The sequence below is a fragment of the Rhipicephalus microplus genome, chromosome 5 (genome assembly GCF_043290135.1).
Source record: "Rhipicephalus microplus isolate Deutch F79 chromosome 5, USDA_Rmic, whole genome shotgun sequence".
In the NCBI taxonomy this organism is placed as follows: domain Eukaryota; kingdom Metazoa; phylum Arthropoda; class Arachnida; order Ixodida; family Ixodidae; genus Rhipicephalus; species Rhipicephalus microplus.
This window is the reverse complement of record NC_134704.1, coordinates 179,335,074-179,355,195: the sequence shown is the minus strand read 5'-3', so window position 1 is coordinate 179,355,195 and position 20,122 is coordinate 179,335,074. Positions and strand designations below refer to the sequence as shown.

The window sequence follows — 20,122 nt, the reverse complement described above, 5'->3', positions numbered from 1 at the left end:
AATATCTCATCAAAGGAGCACAACACCATACTTCAGCACAAACTCACAATCTATTGCGTCAAAGTTTTATACTTGGTTTCTTTCTTAGTGAGTGCTTCCGAAAACATGCTAATACATATGTCACCAAGCATTTGCATTTGATTGGCCTCAATAATCTCTCCTATTAGCAGCTGACAGTGTTTTGCAACAACGGTGCATTTATCAAATTCCGGTCTACAACCACAGTCTCTACAATTGCAAGGGAGTTTAATAGCGACGCCAGGTAGTAGGCAGGCAGCCGGTAGGAACAGAAATGCTCGAGCCGTCCAGCGTCTACAGCTCGTGCACACACTCGCGCTTCGCTCTCCGAGAGAGATGGTCCCACTAGTCAGTGCCTTGCGAATTCCCCACTACAATACCCCGGCGACCAAGACGAGCCATCCTGGCGACTCAAGGTGACGAGAGAACAGGAGGGTCGTAGCAGGGCTTGAGGCGACTGACGTGGACCGTCTCACGACCAAGGCGGCGCTTGTCCGTGGATGGCTTGAGCGGTTCAATCACATAGGTCACAGAAGAGCGGTGCTGTATGACGCGGTAAGGGCCCGTATACTTCGGTGCAAACTTGGGAGTCAGTCCAGGAGAGTGGAAAGGAAGTCGGAGCCACACGAGAGAACCGACGGGGAATGTGTCCTGAACAAGATCACGGTCGTGGCGATCTTTTTGGAAAGCTTGATCATCGGCTGTGAAGGACCGTGCAAGCTGACGACACTCTTCGGCATGTTCTGCCATTTCAGAAACTGGGCTGAACTCGGAGGCATCAGGATTGTATGGCAGAATTGTGTCGAGTGTGCTGCAGGGGTCACGACCATATAAAAGAAAAAATGGAGAAAAGCCCGTTGTTGATTGAATCGCCGTATTGTAGGCATACGTCACGAAAGGAAGGACAACGTCCCAATTGGAGTGGTCCGAATCAATATACATAGCGAGCATGTCTCCGAGAGTTCTATTGAAACGTTCCGTTAGGCCGTTCGTCTGAGGGTGGTAGGCTGTTGATGTGCGGTGTACCGTGCGGCATGAATGTAAGAGCTGCTGCAGAACTTCGGACAAGAATACACGGCCCCTGTCACTCAGGAGCTCCCGTGGTGCACCATGACGAAGAACAAAGCGATGCAAGATGAAGGTTGCAACGTCACGAGCACCAGCCGAAGGTAGCGCTGCCGTTTCGGCGTACCTTGTCAGATGGTCGGCAGCCACAATCACCCATCGATTACCACCAACAGAGCACGGTAGCGGGCCGTATAGGTCAATCCCAACACGGTCAAATGGGCGTGCAGGACATGGTAAAGGCTGCAGTTGACCGGGTGAATGAGGGAATGTCTTGCGCTGCTGACACAGGAAACATGAGCGAATGTGTTTGCGTACAAACGTGTACATACCCCGCCAGTAGTAACGTTGGCGGATCCGTTCATACGTCTTTAGCGCCCCGGCGTGTGCGTGTTGAGGCTCAGCATGAAAATATTCGCAGATATCAGAGCGCATATGGCTGGGTATGACTAGCAGCCATTTACGACCCACCACTTGATAGTTGCGACGGTATAACAGGCCATCTCGTATGGCGAAATGCGTTGCTTGGCGGCGAAGAGCACGAGGGTAACCGGAAGTTGATGTGTCAGAAAGCATATTCAAGAGCGAGACAATCCAAGGGTCTTTCCGCTGTTCGGATGGCATGTCTGTGACGCTGACGGAGCAGAGGGGAAAGTAAAGGGCTGATATTTCCGATTCATCAGATTTCACGGGGGATCGTGAAAGCGCATCTGCGTCAGAGTGCTTTCGCCCCGATCGGTAGACGACGCGTATGTCGAATTCCTGGAGGCGTAGTGCCCAACGTCCGAGGCGACCAGAAGGATCTTTCAGTGAAGCCAACCAACAGAGTGCGTGATGGTCTGTTACCACTTCAAAAGTTTGGCCGTACAAATAGGGGCGAAACTTGTTTAACGCCCACACAATCGCCAGGCACTCTTTTTCAGTAACAGAATAGTTGGCTTCTGCCTTAGTAAGGGCGCGGCTGGCATAGGCGACCACATACTCCGTAAAACCTGGTTTGCGTTGCGCGAGTACTGCACCAAGGCCGACGCCACTTGCATCCGTGTGTACTTCGGTCGGCGCAGTAGGGTCGTAATGACGCAGTACGGGTGGTGAGGTAAGGAGTTGGCGCAGTGTTGTGAAGGATTCGTCACAGGCTTCTGTCCAATTCGAAAGATCTGCAGGGCCAGCAAGGAGTTTGGTGAGTGGAGCGATGATGGAGGCAAAGTTCCGGACAAAACGACGAAAATAGGAGCACAGGCCCACAAAGCTCCGTAGTTCTTTAACAGTAGTCGGCTTAGGAAACTCGGCAACAGCACGAAGCTTGTCAGGGTCGGGAAGAATGCCGGCTTTCGAGACGACATGACCAAGTATGGTGAGTTGTTTAGCCCCGAAGTGACACTTCTTCAGGTTAAGCTGAAGCCTGGCGTTTGTAAGGCACTGTAGAATCTTACGCAGACGAGTGAGATGGGAAGTGAAATTGGGTGAAAAGACCACAACGTCATCAAGATAGCACAAGCAGATGTTCCATTTGAGACCGCGTAAAATGCTGTCCATCATTCGCTCGAATGTGGCGGGCGCATTGCAGAGTCCGAATGGCATTACGGTGAATTCATAGAGACCATCTCGTGTGACGAACGCCGTTTTTGGACGATCAGACTCAGCCATTGGGACCTGCCAATAGCCTGAGCGAAGGTCAAGCGAGGAAAAGAATTCTGCACCTTGGAGACAATCGAGAGCGTCGTCTATGCGGGGAAGAGGGTAAACATCTTTCCTCGTAATGTTGTTTAGGCGCCTGTAGTCTACGCAGAACCGTATCGAACCATCCTTTTTTTTGACGAGTACAACTGGTGAAGACCAAGGACTACAAGAAGGCTTGATGACTCCACGCTGTAGCATGTCGTCTACTTGTTCTGCAATTACGCGACGCTCTGCCGGAGACACACGATAGGGGCGCTGGCGCAAAGGAGTACTCTTTCCTGTGTCAATTGTGTGCACAATTGCGTTCGTTCTTCCTAGAACCGCTTGGGGAAAGTCGAACGAATGCCTGAATTCGTGTAACAGGGTAAGAAGCTGCTCTCGTTGAGCCGGGGCTAGATGGCAGTCAATAGAACGATGAAATGCATCGGAGGACACACTGTTCGAGGCAAAGTGAGGAGCCAACGCGTTCAGTTCCATATTCGGCTTGGTGTCGGAGAAATCGGCAGGCACGATAGTACCTTCATCGATAAGCTGAATGTGGCCGAGCGTCTCGTTGCGGCGCAAACTGAGGGGGCACGAGTTCGGATTGGAAATAAATATTCCGGTAGTGTCTTTACAAAGCGCAAGAACGGCGAATGGCAGCGATGTGTGATGGCGGCTACCAAAGATGTGAGATGGCGTGAATAGGACGGTAGCGTCAGAAAGTGAAGTGCAGCAGGCAGGGACAAACTGGGCGCTGAAAGGAGGAAGGTCTATGTCCGTCGCGACGACAAGGTTAGCCACACTAGATACGGCCGCATCAACAGAAGGCGCATCACGAAACGGTAACAGCTCCACTTCGGCCCGAGCGCAGTCCACGACGGCGTGATGACGTGATAGGAAATCCCATCCTAGGATGACATCGTGGGAACATGAAGCCAACACGTGAAATTCAATGATGTACAACACGTCTCGAATAACCACTTTTGCCGTACAAGCCGCGACGGGCTCAATTTGTTGGGCGCTCGCAGTGCTCAAAGAAACTACGGGAGAAAGCATCGTCACTTTACGAAGAGAGCGGCAGAGTCTTTGGCTAATCACAGATATCGCGGCACCGGTATCGATGAGTGCAAGTGTTCGTACACCTTCGACGATTACATCGATAAGATTGGCGGGAGACAGGCGAGGACTTAAACAATTAGACGATGACGCAGCTCGTGCCTCCGGAGCTGCGGCAGTTAGTTTTCCGTCTCAATGGAGGTCGGTCGTCGACGCATAGGCGACACGGAACGACGACTTGGTGAAGGGGAAGGTGAGCGGGAAGTAGAACGTCGAGAAGCGGAGGTTCGGGTACCGGAAGCAGCTTGCGCATCGCGTTCGTGAACTTCAGGTGGCACGTAAGGCGCGCGGCATGAAGACCGAAACGAGTAGTCAGGGTATCTTGGTGTATTAGCTGCGAAGCGCCGACGACATAGACGCGCAACGTGACCTGGAATCTCGCAAAAGTAGCATATCGGCCGGTTGTCAGCAGTGCGCCAAGGATTTCCAGCATGCTGCTGTGTAGCTGGAAACGGCGCGGTAGAAGGTCGCACAGGTTGTGGCGTATACAATGGCAGACGAGACGGAGGCATTGCCGCGACGGCCGCATAAGTCAGTGGCGCGGCAACAGGTGTTGATGGAGAGGCAGGCGTAGGTAATGGCAACGCCTCGGAGACCTGCTCCTGAATAGCTTGTCTGATTGTCGGCGTTAGACGGTTCGTTGGTGCTTCGGTGGTCGGCAGATACGAGACACACGAAAGCTGTCGTGCGACCTCTTCACGTACATATACTTTTATCTGCTCCAGCAGGGTGCTGTCACCACTGACGGCCAGGGAAGCGAGAGAGTCGTCTGCTGTCGTTGACCTCCGAACTAATGCACGTTGCTTGCGAATCTCTTCCAAGTTCTGGCACAAGGTTACAAGTTCGGATACGGTACTTGGGCTCTTTGCCAGCAACATTTGGAAGGCATCATCGTCTATTCCTTTCAAGATATGCGTGATCTTTTCTTGCTCGGTCATCTCAGAGTTATAGCGCCGGCATAAATCGATAACATCTTCAATGTAGCTAGTGAAGTTTTCGCCCTGCCTTTGCGCTCGTCCGCGTAGGCGCTGTTCAGCACGCAGTTTGCGCACTGCGGGGCGATCGAACACAGCTGCAAGGGTGGTCTTGAACGCGGCCCAAGTGGTAAATTCCGTACGGTGGTTTGTGAACCACAGGCTGGCGACGTCTTTGAGATAAAATAGGACGTACTCCAATTTCGAGGGGTCGTCCCACTTGTTGGCGGCGCTCACCTTTTCAAACAGCTGCAACCAGTCTTCCACATCTTGGTCCTCGGCGCCGCTGAAGAAGGGGGGATCTCGTTGGCGCAGGGTGGTAGGTACGATGACCAGTTGAGATTGGGCCGTGCTCTGCAGGGGGGTGCCTTGCTCGGTCGTCTGATCAGGCATTGCTGATGCAGTGGGTAGCTTCCGGCTTCGAAGTTCCAGGTTTGCGTACCCAGCACCTCCACCACTTTGCTAGGGAGTTTAATAGCGACGCCAGGTAGTAGGCAGGCAGCCGGTAGGAACAGAAATGCTCGAGCCGTCCAGCGTCTACAGCTCGTGCACACACTCGCGCTTCGCTCTCCGAGAGAGATGGTCCCACTAGTCAGTGCCTTGCGAATTCCCCACTACACAATGAATACCCTGATGGCCTTGAACAGCTGAGTATACATGGTAGTGATGCTCCTTTAAACGCTTATTCTGGCACCTACCCGTTTGTCTGACAATCATTTTGCTGCATGACAACGGGATCAAGTAAACGGCAGCAATTACACATGCTATGAATAGCCTCCTATGTTTGATTGTGCAGCAGCTCCTTCATGCAGACTACGCATTTACACGCTTACAGAGCACTGAAAGCTTTTCCGGGGCAGAGAAAACGACCTTCACATCAACCTTATCACCTATCTTTCTCAAATTGTGAGAAACCTTATGTAGATGGGGAATCACAGCCAGGCGCTTAGAGAGGCCCTTACTGGCCACGTTCTTGCACTGGTGCCTCACATTCCTATTTAATGGTCCTAAGCAACTTTTCTGCCACTGAAACCAGCACAAAATCAGGGAAACCACTGCTTATCAGATGGGAAACCTGCTCAAAAAAGCTGCTGTTTAGCGAGTGGCCGCAAGACTTGCGGAGAGCGTTTCTGAAGCAATGCGTAGTAATTCCTCTATTCACAAGCTTCAAATGAGCCGGCAAGTATGCTAAAAGTGGTTTGCTTCATCTAGGCTCGTATTTCCAGCATAGTTGTACACTTAAGATGTTTAATCTCAAGTCTAAAAACTTTAACAAAGCATCTTGCCGCAGTTCATGCGTGAGAATTAGAGGTGCCATACAATCATTGAAAAAAACGTAAGGTGTTAGAAACGGAAGCTTTGAAGCCCTTATCATCGCAGTCAAAAAGCACGAGAAAATCGTCAACAAAACTTAAAACTTTAACGACATCATTTTCTCGAGGTGGCTACTCAAGAGTCGGCCATGGTAAGTGAGAAAAATGTCTCTTAAAACTGGCACTATGCATGAACTGACGCACACTTCTTTTTTTTTTTCAATATAAGTGCCTTCATTCCTTGATACAAAAGTTGTCTTTAAGTAAAAGCCAATGAGCTCAAGAAAGTCACTGACTGTTATGGTCACCGCATTCTGGAACGCAACTGGACCAAAGTTGGCAATGCAGTCCTCAACGCACTGTAAGCAGCATGTCATGTGGTAAAGCCTCTAGAACAGCATGCATCTATACCAAGTCGAAGGCATTTTCATAATGAATGCCAGATAAAGATTTTTATGTATTTCACAGATTTGACCTTGATATGATCAATCACATAAGTGAAAGTATAATAAACAATTCGAAACTTTATCGTGGATTCCCATTTGTTTCTGCTACCAATCATGGGGTCTTCTAAGAGAGGTTGGTATGCGCAAGTTCTTGCAAAGAAACTACAAGTGGATACATTTTTCACTTTGTTTCTATGCTCCCACCAGTGTTTATTCATCTCCTTTCTCACCTATGAAGAACTCATTGTGCAGTAACAAAATTCACTAGACATGCACAACAGCACTCTCGTCCTCATCGCTGGGTAGTTTTCAGCGACTCGCAATCCTCATTAGTTTGTGTAAAAGGAATCGGCTTAGGCAACAAAGCTAGCGTGTAAGATTTAAACCTTAGCATAATGTTCCAGTGGGTACCAAGCTACTGTGAAATCATAGAAAACGACACAGCTGATCGCATGGCATATACAGCACATCAGGAAAATAATATATCACTGCTACCTCTACCAATGAGTGATGCGCAATGGCTAAAAAATAAGGTGAGCTGTCGATTGTCCATGGAAACTTGGTTTGAAAATGGTGTACCGAGCTGTCAGCTATGTAGCATTGATCTCGACGTAGAATTTAATATCTCATTTAAGGTTTCTTAGTCGACCTGTAGAAACAGTCACTCATAGGCGTCTCCTTGGCAGAGCCTACACGGAAAGCCCTCCCGCATATAGAATAATAAAATCTATTTGCTCGTGCGGCAATGCTGATTAAGGCGTTGAGCACATTCTTTCACACTGTAAAAATTGTGATGGACCTCGAAAGGAACTTTTACAAAAACTAAATCCTTTGGATAAGCGGCCCCCATCAGTAGCAAAAATCTTGGGCTCATTGCCAAAGGGATACCTACAAAGCACTGCTGTGCATACTTTCTGGAAGAATTTCAGGATCTATCGGAAATAGCACAGAAGTACTAATTAAGCAAGAAAATGTTCTTGCGTTCTTGTTAACCTGTATGTTTCGCTACAATATTCTTGTGCTCTCATTTTTACAGAGAAATGTTTGTGAAAATCTATTCTCAAACTGTGTAGGTACTTTCTTTCAAATCCTGTGTTTTATGGACAGTTTTTTTTATTGAGGAAATTGGACTCAGTGCAGGAGTGTTGTACTATATATGCCTTTGTATACCCTTGTGTTTGTTTTTTTTAAATTTGGGGGATCCTTAAGCTTTAAGAGTTAAATGCGATAGCGATATCCTGACCATAGTGCGTATTCAAACACTTAGTGAATGAAATCTTTTCAAACTTGCTATGCACCCACTACGTGACCTTAAGTGAATAGCCACATAAACGTGTGTGCCTTTTGTAGGGGGTGACCGCCTTTAAACCCTTAAGTCAATATGATAATCCCGTGTTCTGACGCCAAATGGAAATGTACGCTTGTACGATGCATTATTAATGCAATATTTTATGTTGTATTTATTTTTTAACAATTTAAACATATTGTGGACCAGCGTTTTGGTTCAAGTGGGAGAGGCAAGAGAAACATCAAGTGATTTGTAACAGCAAAAAATAAAAAAGGGATGAATTCGTTGCAAAAAACATGTATCTATATGCTAACAGAGGTCACATGTCTGTGAAGCAGCAACAAGGGTTTATAATTGCGAAGCATGTATACAGGGTGCGTGTGTTTGTAAAGCAGGAAAGTAATAAGCATGTAAAACAGGAAGCGTGTGTTTGTAACGCCATTACAAATCACAGAAAAGTATGCACGCAAAGCTTTCAGAAAGCTTCTTTTACGTGCGAATTTCAAAATGCGCCCCCGAACAAGCCTATGAAACCCCATACTGTAGCGCCATCTCTACTCGTGGCTGAATGTTATTGGCAAACACAATTTGCCTGCACCCTCCCTTTAAGCAGAGCGGCGAGTGTCAGCACCTAAGAAATGATGGAGGTGTTCGAGAACAGATGAACCTTGTGGTTATGCCGTATGTACCTGGCATTTCACTCAGATTCAAAAAGGTTGTAACCCGGTTCGATGTCAAACTGGTCTGTTCTGCACCCAGCAAACTCGCTGGTCTTTGCAAGAGAGTTGTGCGGCTTGGCACGATAAGCAGGATGTGTGACATAAAACATGCGAAGAAATTCTGCGCGTGTAACACATGTGTGGTGTATGGCATCCATTTAATTTGTGACAAGTTTCACGTTAGAAAATCCGGTCAATGTGTCAACGTTTGGTTGAGGGAGCGTGAAAATCTTCTACCCTCGGGCACTGGTGGTAACTTGCAGTTGCATTGGAAGTTGTGTGGTTGTACGCCCTTGTTTGATAAGGTGAAAATTTTATGTAAGGCTAAGACGCAGCGTGAATAGAAGATTATTGAGGCATTCCATATGTGGAAACTTGGTGTAGACAAATGTATTAGTGCAGCTTCGGTTTATGTCAACAGGAAAGAATGTTTGTTTCTAGCACTGAGGTGATTTGCTTAGATTAGCTTGCTTTGATTTCGTTGTTGTTGTTATCTCTGCATGCGTTGTACAAACTTGGGAGGAAAGTTTTTTTTGAAATAAACATCAGTTGTTAGTGCCACGTCTCTGCTCTGTCTCTGTTTATGCTGCTCTGCTTTTTCAGATTTCGACATTTTGAGGCTTCTGTTGTAGTTAACTAAGTATGTACCAACTTGCCCAACAAGACTCTCCTGAATTAGACTTCCTGTTTTGTAGATATTTTTACGCAGCACCTCCAGGGTTAGGCTGACAACCGGATTGCACTAAATGTGCTGAGATGGTATGTCAGTGAGCTTAGCAATGTGCACTGCCACAAGGATATCCAAATTCCCAAAAGCTCAAAACAGATGACAGATTTTTGTCAAGCACTTCCTGAAGGGTTTCTAAATGACCTTGAGGTTTAAATTTAGTAGTGGTGTTGCAGTTGTGCTCAAGTTTACAATGAGCACATGGCCATGATAATTTCTCAGAATGCTATAATGCCAGAGCTATAAATGATGTGGGAATGAAATCTGTCTGTTACTCGTCTCGCTCGTTCTTTTGCTACGCTTCATTCCTTAGCTCGTCTCTCTTCCACCAAAACAAAGGGTGACTGAAAGAACAGGAGGAAAGAGTTGGCAAGTTCTTCATGAACGGGTAGGACATCTACAGCAATTGTTTGTCCTAGAATTTCCATTAGAGCATTTGTTGGGGCACTAGTTGGTTCATTATGTTTAACTGCTGAGCGCTAATTCGGTAAGGGAGAGCACTTGCCTCGTGCAGTGTGTGCTCTTCTACATCTTTGCAGTTTAGGTAGTATTTATATTTGCTAAATATTACTTCAGGCTACAGCAATAAATGACACTTCATCATTGGGTAGTGCACAAATTGAAAGCACGAAAGAAGGGAACAGGAAATGTGTGCGCTATCTAACAACAAATAAGTTACTACGGGCCCGCCTTTCAGTTCTACTGTAAATGACACCACAGCACACTCATGTGTTCTACTTCTGCAGGGCTTTTTCGAGCTGCCCTGTTCCAGTGCACCTATCTGACCTGGTCGGTTGGTGATGGAGGCGGATGGCCGAAGCCGCATTCCGAGCCTTCTGAGGCGCAGTGCCTCCATGCGAGTGCGAGGGGAGCGACATCCCAACGGGTGCTGCCCGTCCGCCGATGGTGACTCGGTGGGAAGCACAGCTAGCCTAGTGTCCTGTGGTTCGGCCTCTGCACAACCAGCTTCCTCGCAGCAGCCAGGTGAGTTTTTACCGCAGGTTCACTGCATGATCCTTCGTCATGTGTATCACAAGGCTGGTAGCCCTTCAAACATATTATGTTATATGTAACACTCGCCATAAATAAAATCAGTTGTCTTGTAGCATTGCTATACTCTGTATCATACATCAGGTGCATAGCTGTGCAACACTATGCAAGAAGTTTCATCCGCAAAATGTGCAAGTCCGTGCATCTCTTGCTTGGCTTCCCCAATTAGTTTTGGCTTTTTGCTTCAGAGCTAATTGTGGAGGCCACAGTGCGAAAATGAATAGGTGTTAAGCAGTCCAAAACAGCTTATTGATAATTTGGTAAATTATGTGGTTTGCTTATTTTTAAGGTACAAAGCACCCTCATTTGTTGTTCAGCCTAAAGTTGAAAAAGAATGAAAATAATATAATGGGTGGTAAATACATGGAACGATTTCTTGATCTGAACACATTGGCTGCAAGAAGTTTATAGTTTCAACAGCACTGCACCTGATGTATGAAATAGAGTGTAGTATGGTAGATTAAAAGAAACTTTTGATCATAAAGTTTCATACAATAATACCTGGAGGGGAACCTGGCGCTAGTGTCTACGCGGGCTGCTTTAGTAGCGCTTGTACCCCCATGGGAATTAGGGGAAGTACAGGCTTCAGATCCGCTTCAGATGGATTACGTTCTTGAGATTCGCTATGCTTCTTTTTCGAGTGTAAGACAAAGTGATATAAACTTATATTTAATCGAAACTTGCTTAATTTATCTGTATGCAAACTTTATTGCAAACAGCTTTCGTGAGGAGGCATCTAAAGTGAAACGTGGGCAAATATAACCATCAGGGTATGCATTGCTCTGCCATTGCGTTCCAGATTTGGCGTCAAGATTTAATAAATTATTTTTTACAACACTCGAAAAGCATGCTTGTTTTTCCCTGGAAAGTGCTCATAATCTATTTATAAAAATAACTGTATAGTATCAAGTGAGAAACACTTGGCGTATCGTCTTCTGCAACGCTAGATGCGTCTGTTCAAGTGGTCTGGCCCCAACACACCTCTGGTTTTGTTGTAAAGTCAAGTCAGCGAAGCGCGACAGTGCGTCTACTTAGCTTCGTCATTGTTTTTCAGTCGATTTAAACGAGTTTAAGCGAGACGCCTTCTTGAAAAAACATTAACTTGATGCAATATCCTGCACAGGCATGAGATGCTACATCTATGGACAGTGGTGAGTGAACGACACTTCATTTATGCTGTCATATATGACTCGTAAAGCTCAAACATCTCAGCAAATCAAGTGGCCTAGTGTTCTTCAGTCTCCTCGAACAACAAAGGCACTGCTTCAGCCATTTTCAAAACACCCCACTACCTGCGCTGCGCGAAGAACGAAACTGAAGGTGTAGAAAAAGGTCTGTAGACAGTTTGATAACTAACCCTATCCAATCCGAAGCCTCTACTTCTAATAATTCCCACGGAGGTACAGGATCGCAGCACTAGATTCCTCTCTAGGTATTATTTTATGAAATTTTATGCTTTCGATCATCGGCTTTACATTTCCAGAGGGGAATGTGCTATGTACTAATCTTTTTGATCTTTGAAAGCAATTTGTCAATAGCTTCCGTAGGTGCTTGTATCGAGGTTCTTGAGGAGACCCCTTAAATGTATGTGCAGCTCCAGTGGAGACAGCAGTGTCATGTCACCGGCGAGGCAGCTGCCGTTCCGTGCTGCACTGCCAGCGTCCTGTGGACACCGACACTTACCTGACACCCACACAGCGCAAGGACCGTGAACTTCGACAGTTACGGGCGGCCTTGGCACGAGCCACTACAGAGGCTCGCTTGCGTGACGAACGTTTGCGTGAACTTACGGCCCAGCTGCAGTCACTGCAAACTTCACAGGTGAGTGTTCCACTGTTCTTATATTTTTCTGGGACTCCACGCGTTCTTGAAGTGTGGCAGCAAATGCAATGTAAGAGAAATTATCGAAAAAAGCTGTGCGTTTTAAACGTAGAGGCAATGTCGTACAAGTACCACGAAAACCACGAGAGAGTTAGTGGCCTCAAACTCGTGTTACTTAGCAGACTGTCCTGCAAGAACCGGAACCGTGAAGAAAAATGGGGCAGGCAAAAGGATTGAACGAAATCTTAGCTAACACTGCCTTTGGAATCGAAGCCTTTCTCTTATCTTATATGTTAGTAATACTTGTTGGGATTTGGGAAACGTGTTGATATTAGATCTCAATAATGAATAAACTCAAGATGCCAATTCTGAATACAGTCAAACCTGACATAACGAATTCACAAGTGCCATGATAAGAAATCGTTATACCGATAGTTCGTTGGATATAAACTCCCCCTTGAAAACATGCACTTATTGACCAAACTGTTTCTTTAGTTTTTTGTTTATTCGGTGTATTTTTATAAAAAGTGCTAACAAACCCTCCGATGACAAGTCAAGCCTTTTTGTGTGTCAAGCGACACCCGCTGTGTGTTTTGCAATGAAGAGACGCTGTTTAAATGTAGTGCCGTAACGTGGCATGGGACTGATCATCCCTGGCGAGTTGCGCGCAGCACATTGCCTTCTCGGCTCTCACCGTCACTTGCCGGGCCATTTGCAGACTAATGTATGCACATGTTTGTGCATTCTTGCATGCATTACTCCAGATCACGCATGGGTACGGCGAAGAGCCTGTTCTTTCAGCACGATGAAGACAAGCATTTTGCTTGCAAACCGCAAGCAACCTTGTAAAACACGGCAGCGGGAAACTTGCGAATGGCAGCATGACCGCTTGTACAGCCGTCATTTCACAATCTTTATGCTACATGCGCAGCCATGCAAATATTTAGATGTGATTGTGATAAGGTTTTTGGTGATGAGTCATTATGACACGTTCATCGCTAGTCTTCACATCGCCACAACCATGCAGAAGTTGTTAATGTGATAGCGTTAAAAAGCTCGTTTTACAGAAATTGCGACGTCAGTGTCAGCATCAGCATCATTCTTTGTGAGCGAAAAATCATCATCCTTATGCGTGACTGTAAAATCTAGAAAAATGCAAATAAAATAAATAATAAAAATGCTGAGGCAGAGTGGGGATCGAACCTCGGTCATTTGCGTGGCAAGCGGATGTTCTGCCACTCAGCTACTCATATGCTTGCGAAGAGTGAAAATAACTTGCTCTACTTGGAAATGCTGCAAAAGTAACTTTCATGCTTTACATACAAATGCGTCCTGCATACATGCCTCACAATACAACAATAAATATTGCAGTAATAATGCGTGCTACAAGCATACACTACTATCGGGCGTCAGAACATGTGATTATCCTAATGACTTGATGGTTTAAAGCCGACGACCCACTACAAAAGGCACCCATGTTACTGTGCCTATTCCCATAACTCCACGTAATGGGTGCATAGAAAGTTCGAAAAGATCTCGTGCACTAAGTGTTTGAAGTACGCACTACGTACACGATATCACTATCACGTTCAACTTTTAAAGGCGAAGCTTGAGAGTCCCACAATTTTTTTTTTATCATTGATCGACCAGTCTCTGCCATTACCCAAAAGCAGAGGATCTTTTGTGGAATATTGCGGCATCGGCAAGTTGAGGGTCGCAATCAACTTTTATGTGACGCAAAGTTATCGCTCCTTGCATTTATGCATTTTTAACTTTGAAAATGTTGTTTGGCTCGTCATCGGTAGTTCTATATGTACAGAACAGCATCACAAAAAATTGCCGTGCTTAAGCTGACCGTAAGCATATATGCTTCTTTCTTGTATTTTTTTTTGTAACTGTCATTCTGCCACTGAAGAAACACCTGGAAATTGAGTAACGTCAGTCACAGGGTCCAAAATCTGCATGTCGTGCTTGCCACGGTTTATGCGATATTTTCGTCACAAGTAAACTGGAGTGGGGCATGGACATGCTCGAGCGTGTGCCTCTTTCGTGCCTATTTGGACATTATTTTTTTTTCCGCTTTGTGTACACTATATTTTTACTGTGATTGTGTCTGAAGTCTGCATGGTAAAAGCAGAAGATTTTAAAAAATGTTTGCTCTATGTGGGTGCACTTTCGATGGGTAGTGCAGGAAAATCATATGGGCACTACAATATGGTCGTTATAGCCAATAGATTGTTATATATGGCATTGTTATTAGTAGGTTTCACGGTATCGAGTTTTGTGCCATGTTTATGGTTCCACACATTGTGACCTCATGGGGTGCCTCACGAAAAAAACAAATAAATGCGTTATTGGTCACATCTCTGTAGCTCATGATCCTATTTACTATGGAAATGGAAAAAAAGAAATAAAATAAATGCATATAGCAGCTTCAGTACTTTGAAACGTGAGGAAGTGTATCATAGCACAGGCACCCAGCAATTCCCATTTGTGGAGGCCCCACTGCTTCATTTATGCCGCAAGAGATGTTTGAATGAATGACAAGCCAGTCCCATATAGCGCTCCACTCCTAAAATGAGATGAAAATAGTCTTGTGTCCGCTGGTTCACTGAGGAAAGAAGGACAAGCCTAAGATTGCCCTGCAGCAGACAATCTTCTAGGTAACACTAAGGGATGCTCTAGCAAATGATTTGCTGCAGGACTCGTCAGTTGGAGGCTCAGCCGCGGAAGAGCGTGCAGCAGGTGTCTCACTGGGTGACAGTGGTGTGAGCAGTGATGTGCTGCCCTCGCACCCCGAGAGTGTTCTAGAGGAAGAGGATGCCAATGGAGCACAGGCAGAGGCAGCTTCTGGTGAGTTGAAAAACACTTTACGGGCAATATTGAATTGGGCTGGCGAAAGGAGGTAATGGTTGGGTTGTGAGTGGGTGACCGTTTTGAGCCCTCTTGTTATTGCTTCCTTGTATTTCCTTCAAGTTGAGCGGTTATTGTACTTTGCATGGAGAGTTGGCTGGATGTTTCCGACTGCCAGCTTAGTCTCTTCACAGAACTGTCATCTTCTTTATATAATGGTGATCAAGAGATGCCATGACTTTTTTATGTTTAGTTTATACCCCCAGGACTAAGAGGTAGATAGCAAAAACCAAGCTCTCACTAAGGATTTTGGGCTGTGGTGCCTTCCATGTAGACTTTTTGTTCGAATGCCATGCTGCTGTATGAATGAGAACTATCAAATAGACACTGATATCTGTTCTCATTAATATTGGTATAACAATGAAATTTCAACTTCTGTTGTTCGAACTGCTGTATGGGCTATCTCGCTGGTACTACCACTTTCATTGTCTTAGATAGCTGCCATGGTTTTTTTTTTACAAATATGAGGTGTGTAAGGTGAGAGCGCTGTTAATGAGAGCTAACAGATAAAGAAAACCTTAACTGACAATGAAAAAACGAGCCCTTAAAATTTCACTTTAATTTATGATAGTGCTTTGTAGCTTAATAGAATGAAAAATGCAATCACTACTAAATAGTTACCAAAGGTGTAAAAGGTCATCCTTCATTTAATCAGGATGCACCATCAAAATGTTCTTGTTGTTTTGCAGTGAAGAGTGCTTATCACATGCTTTGTGCTATACTATCAAGATTTATTGCATGTGATAGCGTTATGTAATACTAGGTTGTACAATGTAACTCTTGTAGATTTTGAACTCGTGAAAATAGTTACTTATACATTATAATGATAATATGTAGGGTTGCGTGAGTGCCGTATTTACTCGATTCTACCGCGCCCTCGATTGCAATGCGCACCCGATTTCCACGACGAAAAAAAAAAAAGTCAGACATTGATTGCAACGCGCACGCATTTTTCTTGCCGGCCCGCACGATCACACCACTAGAAAAAACGACTCCTTTCGGGAGCGTCTTCCATTTAAATATGAGGTATGGGGGAAGCTTGTGCCCATCTGACATGTAACAGAGCATTGCCGTCGCTGTAGTTTTACCGTGGACCGATGTCAGCACACGAACTTGCTTTGCCCCCTTCTTCTCGGCGGTTGTGGTGCCAGACATGTCGAAGTAAAGAGGCGTCTGATCGGCATTCCCGATTTGCCCAAGCAGGTAGCCGTTGTTGTGCCGCAAGTTTAGGACGAACCCGTGAAAACTGTGAAGCTTCTCATCGTGCTCCTCCGCAAAACTTTTCGCATATGCCCGCTCACCTTCGGAGAGAAAAGCCTTTCCTCTTCATAAAGTTAGTTAGCCAGCACCTGCTTGCTTTAAACCGGCTCCGCATTAGACCTTTTTCTAAGGCTAATTGCACAGCCCGCACTTGGAGCAGTTCTGTCGTCACGGGCCGCTGTGCCCCTCGCTGCTCAAGCACATACTCGCCGAGCAGCTCTTCAATTTGTGTAAATCGACCCTGCTGTGGTCCACTGAAGCCTTTGCGTGAATCTTTGCTGTCGACAATCTTCTGCTTTTGTTTCCGCCAGTCTCGCACGCATGTTTCGGGAACTCCGAATGTACGCGATGCGGCCCGATTTCCGTCCGTTTCTGCACACGTGATGACTTTTCTTTTAAAAGTGGCATCGTGGTGCAGTCGAGTTTTTGGAGTCGGCCCTTCCATGCCGTCGATGCTAATGCACTACAAGATGACGAACTCCTCAGCACACGTACAAAGTGCCGCACATGGGAAACACATAGGCAGAAATGGGCGATGCGCCATGCCGACGCACGTAGGGGTCGGCCATTTTGGAAATGCCGATGGCAATAGAATAACTGTATTCATTTTTTTTTTGTACCCGATTCTAACGCGCATCCGATTTATAAACTCGCATAACCGGAAAAAAGGTGCGCGTTAGATTCGAGTAATTACGGTAAGTGAAATAACTTTATTGGGTCCACCATAGATGCGAGTTAACTTACCCTAACCTGGCTAGGCCCACTCCGGGACGGTCAGGTTAAACCAGACCACCCTCGCGCAGGCCCTCTCGATGGCCAGAACTTGAGAGGTAAGGCCCTGGGCCTTAATCAGCTTGTTCATTTCCTCGTCTTGGAAAGGGGGACCGGCAAAGGCACAGCCCCACAGGACATGCTCGAAGTCCGCATAACCGCCACACAAGGAGCGATCCGGGCTTGAGAATTGTTCGTGGTATATTGTGTGCAGCACTGCAGGGCTCCGGTAGGTTCTTGTTTGGAGCAGTCTGAGAGTAACAGCTTCGGCCTCGCCTAGCTAGGAACGTAATAGGGGCAGCACTCGTCTTGAGAGATAATGGTGTTTGCATATCTCGTACGTGCGGAGAGGCTCGTATCACCCAGGAGATGATGCGTTACCTGGCACACTGTCAGTCAGACCTCATGCAGCCGAATGCACCTCCTCGTTCAGATTGATCGAAGGACCCCCAATTGGTCCAAGGTGTGCAGGAAACCAGACCATTGAGTGATTTTTGAGGTCCTTGGCTTTTTTAAGCATCTGTAGGACCTGGGGAGCCACAATACCCATTTGAAATGCCTTGATAGCAGCCTTTGAGTCTGAATAAATTGTGCCACGTACACCGTCCGTTAATGCAAGAGCAATGGCAACCTGCTCTGCAATGTTGGAGCTAGAAGTGCAGATGGTAGCGCAGCTGAATACTTCACAATCACAGCCAACAACCACTGACGAAAATGCTTCTTTTTGAGCGTACGAAGCGGCATCGACGAAACAGGCTTGTTTCTTGTCCAGGCGAGCACTGGGAGCAGAGCTTTACCCCTTGCTCGTGTTTGTGCTGCATTGTAGATTAGATGCATATTACATGGCATCGGCTGTATGAAAATCCCGGACCTTATTTCGTTGGGTAGCTTCACAGCATCAGGACCGACGACCGCGGGGTTGCGTCCCAGCATGTCGGGTATGACCCTACCCGCTGGGGTGCCGGACAGTCTGACAAACTGTGAAAGCTCTTGGGCCTCGGCAATTTTTTTGAATGTGTTGTGGATTCCCAGCTTCAGGAAGTCTTTTATGTGTGTTCGGACGGGAATGCCAAGGGCCAAGTTGAAAACTCTTCTGATTAGGGCATTGATGTTGTTGCGCTCCGACACGAGCTAGTTGAGCAGAGCTGCCGTATAAGCAAGGTGACATAGCACAAATGCGTGGATAATCCAAATCAGATTGTCCTCCCTTATTCCTCGGTGCCTGTTAGTGATTTTTCTAATCAGCCCGAGGGCAATCTTGGTCTTGGAACAAATGCGCTTGATGACGGCTCCATTGGCTCCGTTGGACTGTTGATCAACATTCAGAGGATTCTGATGGTGTTCACGCGTGGAACTGGGGAGCCATTACCGGTGAATAACCTGATGTGGCTCTCCGTTGCTGACTTCCAGGACTGATGAGAACTACTTCTGGGCCTCTTATAGTGTAAAAACTCGGACTTAGCGGACGAGCACCGTAGGTCGGTAGGGATGAGATAGTGCTCAGTCACATCGATGGTCTCTTGCAAAACGCTCTCGACCTGACATTCACATCCGCTGTGGCACCAGATGGTGATGTCGTCAGCATAGATTGTGTGGTTAACGTGCGGTATCTTGTTCAAGGTTTGCGACAGGTTGGTCATGCATATATTGATAAGCGTCGGGGAGACCACCTCCCCCGAGGTGTCCCCTTTAACCAAAGGGTAATTTTGTGTGTAGGAACCTGTCAATCTTGAGTCTTGTGGACCTCGAGAAAACAAAAGAGGGCACAAAATTGTACGCTCGTTTTCTGGCGTGAAACTCAGCCAAGCTCTTCAGAATAAAGGAATGCAATACGTTGTGAAACGCTTTTTCTAAGTCCAAGCCGAGAATCGCCTTAGTGTCGGTGGAGTCTGAGTCAATGACCTGGCGCTTGATCAGCTTCATGGCGTCCAGTCAAGAGCGCGACCAAAAGCCAATCATATTGTGAATGTCTCATTTGTTGGACTCGAGGTATTCAGTGAGGTGGTTGAGCATGACATGCTCAGCCATCTTCCCGATGCACGACGTCAGTGAGATTGGCCTGAGGTTCTCGATGCTTGGCGCCTTACCCTGCTACGGCATCAGTACTGTGCAGGCCGCTCTTCAGCTTTTAGGAATGAGCCCACTGCACCAGATTTCATTGATTTTGTCTGTAAGAAATTTGATGGCGTCATCGTCAAGGTGCTTGAGCATTTCGTTAGTAACCCGTCGGGTCCAGGGGTTGATCTCCCATTCAGGGATGTAAGAACTTGTTTGACCTCTGCCACAGTGAACTCCTCATTCATCGATAGCACGTCGCACCCATCATAGTCTGGAAACTGAGGAGGAACCAGGTCGTCCGTGGCGGTCAAATACTTGTTTATGAGCTGTTCTGTTATCGCCTCATCTGGAGCCCAGTCAGTGGCTAAATGAACGGCTTTCACCAACGCTCTACGCTCATTAGATTTAGTGCTTCCATAGTGCTGTAGGTGCTTGAGGAGTCTCCAGCTTTTATCGATTCTGAGCTGACCCTCAATAAAGTTACAGAGTTCATCCCATTGCTGCTTGCATAGGACCTTGCAATGAGCCTCTACTGCTTTGTTGATGTTGGATATTTTCTTGCATCATCACCATCATCATCATCATCATCATCATCATCATCATCAGCCTGACTACGTCCACTGCAGGACAAAGGCCTCTCCCATGTTCCGCCAGTTAACCCGGTCCTGTGCTTGCTGCTGCCAATTTATACCCGCAAACTTCTTAATCTCATCTGCCCACCTAACCTTCTGTCTCCCCCTAACCCGCTTCCCTTCTCTGGGAATCCAGTCAGTTACCCTTAATGACCAGCGGTTATCCTGTCTACGCGCTACATGCCCTGCCCATGTCCATTTCTTCTTCTTGATTTCAGCTATGATATCCTTAACCCCCGTTTGTTCCCTAATCCACTCTGCTCTCTTCTTGTCTCTTAAGGTTACACCT

General features: G+C 46.5%; 1 protein-coding gene across 4 annotated transcripts in view; it reads left to right on the top strand.

Annotated features, from left to right (window-relative positions):
* The window catches only part of qtc (GRIP domain-containing protein quick-to-court), a 74,815-nt gene that overhangs the window by 3,446 nt on the left and 51,247 nt on the right, over window positions 1-20,122 (top strand). For all 4 annotated transcript variants that reach the window (XM_075896237.1, XM_075896239.1, XM_075896238.1 and 1 more), the window contains exons 2-4: window positions 10,075-10,312; window positions 11,973-12,199; window positions 14,902-15,052. In XM_075896237.1, the coding sequence (XP_075752352.1) occupies window positions 10,129-10,312; window positions 11,973-12,199; window positions 14,902-15,052 (562 nt within the window). In that variant the 5' untranslated portion in view covers window positions 10,075-10,128. The remainder of the gene's footprint in view (window positions 1-10,074; window positions 10,313-11,972; window positions 12,200-14,901; window positions 15,053-20,122) is intronic.